The 8,071-nt window shown below is 46.5% G+C and overlaps 1 protein-coding gene across 1 annotated transcript; it reads left to right on the top strand.

The window, feature by feature from the left end:
* Nucleotides 1-2,103: 2,103 nt before the first annotated feature.
* Nucleotides 2,104-5,076, top strand: LOC119435444 (uncharacterized). The gene is made up of 3 exons (XM_037702301.2): nucleotides 2,104-2,288; nucleotides 3,588-4,143; nucleotides 4,964-5,076. Exons 1-2 carry the CDS (start codon nucleotides 2,213-2,215, stop codon nucleotides 4,031-4,033), a joined length of 522 nt encoding a protein of 173 aa, XP_037558229.2. The 5' UTR covers nucleotides 2,104-2,212; the 3' UTR covers nucleotides 4,034-4,143; nucleotides 4,964-5,076.
* The last annotated feature ends 2,995 nt before the right edge of the window (nucleotides 5,077-8,071 follow it).

The raw sequence follows: 8,071 nt of genomic DNA, 5'->3' as shown, positions 1-8,071 counted from the left end.
AGGTTTGAATACCGGCGGCGCTTTCCTTGAGGCGCGCGTGACCCCCTTGCGCACCGATGCCACTAGGGGAAATATGGCGCTACCGTTCGCGGCGCGGGAAGCATAGCCGCGCCGGCCTGCCGGCTTGCCTCGCCTCCGTGCCTTCGCCGTCAGTTTTGGTCTCGTCGCCTGTTTTGTGGTGTTTGGTTTTAGAAGGGCGCAACAAGGAAGACGACAGACGAAAGATCACACGTACACAAGCGTGTTCTTTCGTCTGTCGTCTTCCTTGTTGCGCCCTTCTAAAACCATGCATCCGTACCAACTCGCCCAATTGTCAGTGCTACTTTGTGGTGTTTCTCGCGATACATACCGTGTTGCACAGCGTCGTCGTGGCATTGCCAATTGCCATCCTAGTATTATTCACGAGGCCTTTCACGCTAGCTCAATCTAATCACCACCGCCTGTTTTTTTTTGTTTTTTTTTGTTTTGTTTTTTTTTTCGTTGGGTTTATCGTTCGCGACTTTATAAATGGAACTGCAGTCTTGATACCACGTCGCATTCCTGCCCTCTCAGAAGATGCCGTGCCCACAGTACTTTCGAACTTGCCAAAATACATTAGCAGGACTCTGACGAAAGAAAGAAAAAGAAGAGATGTCCACGGGTCCCAGGTTCGGCACGCAAACCACTCCGGTATAGGCAGTTCCGCCTACTATGACCCCGTATGCCTAGACTACATATTCGACTCTCTGAGTACGAATAAAGTATTATTATTATTATCTTACAAGAGAAGCGGCGCTTGTCTATTGACAAGACGGGGGAATGCATGCCCACCGGCAGACGTGGAGGCTGTAAATATACAGCGGGATGGAATGCCCAATCCAGTCGCAGAAGAATTGTTCATTATCGAGCTTAAGCGACCTTTGGAACTGTGGTCACTGCAAAAGTTTAAACGAAACATTGCTCGATACTGGACTGCAGAGTTTGCAATGAATGAAATGCCGCGCCTGTTGTGTTAACCAAAATGGTAGTGTTCTTCATTGGAGAAGGACTTGCCAGCTGTAGCATCTACTTGGCTGGGCAGCTTCACAACGAAACCATTGTGGAATCTAAAGAACAAACAGAAGGGACCTTGGGGGCCTTTTATATCTATCAGCTAGAACCATTCTACAAGCTGGTCAATGCCCTTAATTGAAAACAAACTCACTCGTTTGCATGCCAAAGCTGTGGCAGAGTTTATGCAGTTGATCAATTGGTGATGTGCCAAAAATTGGTTGCCTAGAGCATTCTGCCGCCCTGACAGCATCAGTTGTACGTTTTTATTGCGTAACAAGGATTCATTTTTTGCTTAAAGGTGTCATTCAGCAGGGCACTGAGAATAAACTAAAAGCACTGAAATATTGCATGTTGTAGATCAAATTTTCCCATAGTTGTTTTCCTCACTTAAATAAACAATTTTATGACCAGATCTGTTGCTGTCTGCAATCATAGTAAATTGCTTATTTGAGCGTCGAAAGGACATGCTACACGTCTGCAAGCGCTGGCACAAAGTGGATTGTACGTCGAGAAGTAATCGGGTAATAACTGCAGTTTACAGGTCGTACGTACAGCACGCATAGGGTGATTACTGCTGACCTCGACGACGACGGTCGCACTTTGAGGGAGTCGAAATGCAAGGCACCTGTGTGCTGTAAGGTGTCAGTGCGCGTTAAAGAACCCGAAGTGGTCGAAATTATTCCAGAGCCCCCAGCCCCTATGATCCTGATCCGGAGGACAACGAAAAAAAAAAAAAAAAAAAACAAAAAAAAAAAAGAAAAGACGCGTTTGAATCTATCGACGCAATGCGAACTGGGCCCGTAAAATCTTACAGGAGTAGTGATGTGGACTGATAAAACGTTGATTTCATGATAAAGACGTGTACCATGACGCTCCCAGACAGCGCGCGATACCCGAGGCTGGCGATGCGCTCATTTCGGTTGCGTGCCTTCCCGCGCCTCGGTCAACAGCGCCGCCCCGCGGCATCGGTGCGCTCAGGGGTCACGCTTGCGCCGCCGGTATTCACACCTCCCCTTCTAGCCACCCTACCAGAGCGGAGCAAATAAGCTCGACGGCCCACGTGGCGCGTTGGGTTGGAGAGTAGTTTCCTCCTCGCCATGGAGGAAGTCTATATAAATGCAGGTATACTGGTGTCCGGGGGAGAAATGATACACGCGTGGACACTGGAGGCAGTTGCAATATGGCTGTCCCCTGTGAGACCCACGGGCGCCCACTGCGGAATCTGCCGGACAAGAGACATATGCGACTTCTTCTCCGTGAGTAATACGTCGTCTTACCGCGTTACATCCGATTTGATGTTACGCGCTTGAAACTGCATGCCGTAGCCGATTGTTAACTTATTTTGCGAATGCCGCGTCTACTTAACTGTAGCGAAATGGTGCACGGCGTGTCAGTTTCTAAGCCTATTTAAAACATGGGTCTTGAAGGAAAAAATGACAGCGATAATATTGCTAGTCAAGATTGATACCCGTGAAGAACATCAGAACTTGCGTAATCAGAATTGATCGTAATGTGACTGTTCAATTACTTTCTGCTCGTTAGCGTTGAAGTTACTATAACGTTTGCAGAAAAATTGCCATTGTAGAATTGAAGCATCCAGTGCTCAAATCACATCCACTAAAGCGGAATCCTGAAGGCCAAAGCTATGGCCTAACTAAAGGTCAAAGCTATCGAATAAGTGCCTCGAGCGGCCAGTCGCGTGGCAATTTTGCGTGTATTCGCGGGCTTCTTTTACGCTCGAAAAAACACTTATGTAGCGCGTATTGAGCAACAAAGAGCTGTATCGGGAGTTTCTCATTTGATCTTAAATTTTCTCATGGACACTTTTCATTCGATTATAATAATTGAGAAGATAATTAATTATGACTAATTATCTAACTGGGCGCAGTGCAAAAATAATCTGAGTGTCTCCAGGCGAAGGCAAACAACATTACCTTCGTTCTAGCTGTCCAGCAGCGCATCATTTGCGTATTTTTAACGTTTGGCCCAATTAAGCAAACACCCGGTGTAGCAGCCACTGCATAGCATCTCTGTCGCAGAGATACACTTTGATGAACTGGGCTCGTAATTACTGGTGTTCCACCGTCAAAACTGAGATATCGTATTAAGCGCACACGTGAACCCGCCGTGGTTGGTTAGTGGCTGTGTTGTTGGGCTGCTAAACACGGGGTCGTGGGATCAAATCCCGGCTACGGCGGCTGCATTTCAATAGAGGCGAAATGCGAAAACACCCGTGTACTTAGATTTAAAAGAACCCCAGGTGGACCAAATTAATCCGGAGTCCCACACTACGATGTGCCTCATAATCTGATCGTGGTTTTGGCACGTAAAACCCCATAATTTAATTTTTAATTAAGCGCGCACGTGACACACTTTGGAGTATGGTGTGTGTGTGTTGGGAAGCAGGCTTCAAGGAATACCATTAGTAAGGCTGTTTTTCCAGTAACTTTAGGAGCCGCTTTGTCGTTTGAGCTATAGGAAATATCTTCTGCCACATTATCAGCTCGTAGTCTATACATCGCTATATTCGCGGCATTTTTCGTTCAATCTCGCAGCCGACTTGGAGGATGTGGCGGCCACCAACCCAAGCGAGGTTCAAGAGTGCGGCAGTTACGTGGACTGGCTTTTCAACCTAGCCAACGTGACGGGCCTCGTCGATCCGCAAGTGTCCACTCCCATGGCCGACAGTGGCAGCGTCTCGGTGTTACCGTCCATCTGTGCACCGCCCTCGCCGGACATGTCCCTGCGGGCGTCCCATGCCTCTGACAGCGCAGCTGCTTTGCCCACTCCGGTGTCGGTGTCGAACATTCCTGCTGGGCCTGTGGAGAGCTGCGCGCTCTTCGAATCCGGAACCTTGTCGTCGCCGCTGGACGCTCCGCGGCCGTGCCCGTCCTTTTGTACCGCGGCGTGCGAGGAGTTGCATTGTGCCGCAAGGTCCCGACTGCCTTCACCCGATGCTCTGGTACTACGTCTGCAAACAGAGGCAGGGCGGCGACGATGAATCGCCGTTGCCGTCGGATGACGTGCTAAGATGGCTGCGAGAGCGGGCACACCGCCAAGATCTCGGACGCATCATCGCCGGCGAAGAAGTCGTCTCATGAATGCACGCAGGTATACGCACGTGGCGATGTAATCGCCATGTGTCAAACCATGTGGCACCATGTGTCAAATGCGACCCATATATATGGGTCGCATTTGACACGTGGTTGCACGCCACCGGCTTTTAGGTGTTACCGATTTTGTAAGCTTTAATTGTTATGGTGGGAGTCCTAGCTTTAATAGTCTCCCAAGTCACCAGGTCATGCGCGCTGCAGTGGCACAAGGTTGCTTGGAACGACAATGTATTTCGCAGCGCATTTAACGGACTGCTATTTCAAAACTAGTACTATAGATCGAGAATATCGGCTAAGCGGAAATACGTTTGTAGCTGCCTTGGATTCAAATCCGAAATATCAGCGTGTATTATTATTTACAATAATAATTAGAACTTCGCATCAGTATTGGTTTTTATCGTCGTAGAATGTGTAAAGCCCGTAGGTAATTTCAAACTTACAAGACTCCTTGGTATATAATAGACGTACATCGCGGTAACTGACCGAGTGCGCTACCAAAGCCTCGAGCAGTTTTCATATAAACTGGGGCGGTCTTATTCAACATGAGGTAAAAATTGCTTTCAGACATCTTTACGGCTCTTCAGGGGTTCTCCCTTGGCTGATGCTTTTGCAAAACATACTCTGCTAAGCAGTTTTTCTTTCTAATTTATCCACGTGTTTGAATGTCTCTGTAATATTTAAGCCGCCTTTCCGCTTATATAGCGTAGTGACGCATAATGTTTCTCCACGTTTAGTTTGCTATAGAATTCTTGGCATACTAGTCGGGAGCTATTTATTGCGCGGGATCCTTATTATTACACCTTATTTGATCCTTCCAGGTCACATTCCTGCCTTCTGCTTGACGTGGGGACACCAAGGGAAAAATCGTGCCGCAACATTGAATACGGGATACCTGGTGCATTAGAGGCTCCACGACTGAGCGCACAAGTCTTTTCCAGAGAGCAAGATATCTGCTGCATTTACGTTATGAAACATTCGGTTGTAAAAATGGCTAAATAAAATGTGTATCCTTGTCATACTTGCCATGCGTGTCAAATATCTCCTCTTCGAGCAGTTGAGGCGGTGCACAAGTTATCATAAGTACACATAGCGAGACACAGATCTAACACCCTCCCCCTACAGAGGGCTCATATACAGGGTGTTTCAGCGAACACTTTCAAAATTTATTTAAGGTTGCCTCTGGTAGATATCCCCATTCTAGTTAATGAGCTGGTCTACTCGAAGAGGCTGACACTATTTGCACATAAAATTGAAATGCATAATCGTCTAATCAACAAAAATGCACTAATTAAGTTTTTGACTAAATACCTGATGACCCATATTGCAATTAACAAATTGTAGCCGCGGAGTACGCAAGCCGGATCCACTTGGAATGAATTCTCAGGATGACACAAGTTTCGAGAGAATAATTCCCGAACTTTGCGGAGAAATGCATTGGCGTTTCAGTTAATTTTGTGCTTCAGTGCATAAAACGACATTTTGTTAAGGAACTAACTGGAACGTCAATGCATTTCTCCGCAAAGTTCGGGAATTATTATGTCGAAACTTTTGTCATCCCTAGAATTCGTTCCAAGTGGATCCGCCTTGCGAACTCCACGGCTACAATTTGTAAATTGCAATATGGGCCATCAGGTAATTAGTTAAAAACCTAAGTGGTGAATTTCTGTTAATTATTCGATTATGCATTTCAATATCTTGTGCAAGTAATGTCCGCCTCTTCGAGTAGACCAGCTTATGAACTAGAATTGTGCAATCTGCCGCAGGCATCCTTGAAGAACTTTTGAAAGTGTTCGCTGAAACACCCTGTATATCGTCATATTATGTCAAAGTGGCAATGCAGTCGTTATAGGATTATCGATGATTTAGGGTATCCTTTAGAATTAGCAAGAAATCTTTTGACCTTCGTCAAAACAAAAATTACGTGGTTTTGATAATCCAAAACGTAATCGGGTCGTTTACGAGAAGCTGCGTCGGGCAAGTGTGCCGGAGGTGCCGAGTGATGACAAGAACTGTTTTACGCACATTGAGTTTTTGACGTTTGTTTGATGGGGTATTTCTACAACACCGGAACCAGAAACTCCGGCAAGGGAGGGAGAGAGAGAGAAACGAAGAGGAAAAGATAGGGAGGTTGACCAAAGACGTGCCCGGTTTTCTACCCCGGTAAGGGAGAATTGTTCGTAAAAAGCTTGGGGCTTGTTTTATTTTAAAGCGAATCTTTCTATGTCTCACTAATTCGTCCGTGAGCGCCGGAAACGCGCTGCAGGATAGCCAACTTACACAACGGAACTACTGCGCACACAATCGTAGAACACTACAGTTTACATTCTCAGTTGTATCGATAAGAACAATGGAAACGCTACCCAGAGGAACTGTATATATCTGCACTGCATTACGCGCGTCACGCAATGCATTCCCGGCCGTCGCCATGGGTAGGCCGTGGGTGCAGCGCACGGCAGAAGAGGCTGCCGTACGCGAACGTACACAAGCGCGATCCCGCGCATCGGTAACGGCATGCAGTCCGTGAAAGTGTGAGTGTGTGCGTGTAATCAACGGCTACATGATCTAAAATGAAGGCTGTGCAACTTCACGAAATGTGCCTTCATTCAACTTCAACGTTCAAAAAAAAAAAATACAATCCGAAACTAGCAATCAGGGGCGCTATAACGTAAAATGATTCCAAACTGTTTTGATTCCAATTTCTGCAATCAGCCTCCACGATTGGTCAAAACATTTTCGGGCCACTCCCAACTTCGCCTGTCTGTCACGCGATGTCACGAAAACCGCGATAGCTCCCCATCTGATCTAACGTGTACACCCTGATTATGCATGATTAAACCGCACAAAAGAAAAATAATCATTCCTGATTAGACGCCTTTTTAACATTAGCCCTCTGCTATATATTGGTCCAATATTTTCTGGCTACGCCCACTTCGCCTGTCTGTCACGCGACGTCACAAAACCGCGAAAAGTCACCACGTCGAAGTGACGTGTACGTGAAAAAGTGCATTAATATGCCGAACAAAACTTAAAATTTTTCTGAATAGCCACAGACTGCCCCGTTCCGAAAGGAATAGAAGATGGCATCCCGCCGATTGCTCAGGCCCTCGCTACTAGCACCTGCCTGTGAGCATGTATTTATTTACGAATGATAAACCTTTTTGCGTGGCAGTAAGAGGTTATCGAGCCCTTTCGGCATGCATACGACATCACTCTGCCAACTCTTCCTTGCTGAGGATCCGTTTTAGCGGCATTCTTGCCTCCCGTTGCACGCCGCCGCGATTTTCGCCAAGCCACCGCAAGCTAAGTAAGGCGAAGTGGGCCAATCGGAGAAGCCGGCACCACCCTTATGATGCGGTTATCTATTTTCACTGTGCTGGCTCGGCCCCATCGAAACGCTCTCCACTAGAGCGTGCTCCTCGCCTCTTGTCAGCCAATTAGATAAGAAAAACCGCTGAGTGTAGACAATGTTATTGGTTTTGATTTTTAGGTGTTACTGATTTTGTAAGCTTTAATTGTAGATTTTTTGTAGATAGTTAACCCGAGGATAAGTTCAAGCTAGTGTAAATTAGCGAATAAGAATAAAGACAGAACCAGGCCGCTGTCCAATGAACAGTTCACGCTATCCTTCGCAATTTATGCGCTGTATAGGCGGAGTAGGTGTTACTTCATTTGTAATAATCAATATTTCACCTATGTGTATTTCTCTATTATGTACATGCTGTATTGCCCCCCTTACACAATGTCCCACGAGGGCGCTGTAAGGTACTCATAAATAAATAAATAAATATTATTGTGGCGTTGCTAGAATGCATGTTTATGGCGAGGAACACGACGCATTTTTTCGCATTTTCTAGAGGGAAAGGGAGAGATAATGTTTATTGGCAGAAAGGTGGCAAGGTCGGCCTGAGTGAAGTGCCTCTAGCCTG

This window comes from Dermacentor silvarum, unplaced genomic scaffold (assembly GCF_013339745.2).
Source record: "Dermacentor silvarum isolate Dsil-2018 unplaced genomic scaffold, BIME_Dsil_1.4 Seq709, whole genome shotgun sequence".
In the NCBI taxonomy this organism is placed as follows: domain Eukaryota; kingdom Metazoa; phylum Arthropoda; class Arachnida; order Ixodida; family Ixodidae; genus Dermacentor; species Dermacentor silvarum.
The sequence above is the reverse complement of the archived record's forward strand: the minus strand, read 5'-3'. Positions and strand labels throughout refer to the sequence as shown.

Excerpts from the sequence above, each read along its gene's own strand:
- LOC119435444 (XM_037702301.2), top strand. The coding sequence starts at position 2,213 with ATGGCTGTCCCCTGTGAGACCCACGGGCGCCCACTGCGGAATCTGCCG. Across the intron at positions 2,289-3,587 it reads ACATATGCGACTTCTTCTCC|CCGACTTGGAGGATGTGGCG; the intron begins GTGAGTAATACG and ends TCAATCTCGCAG.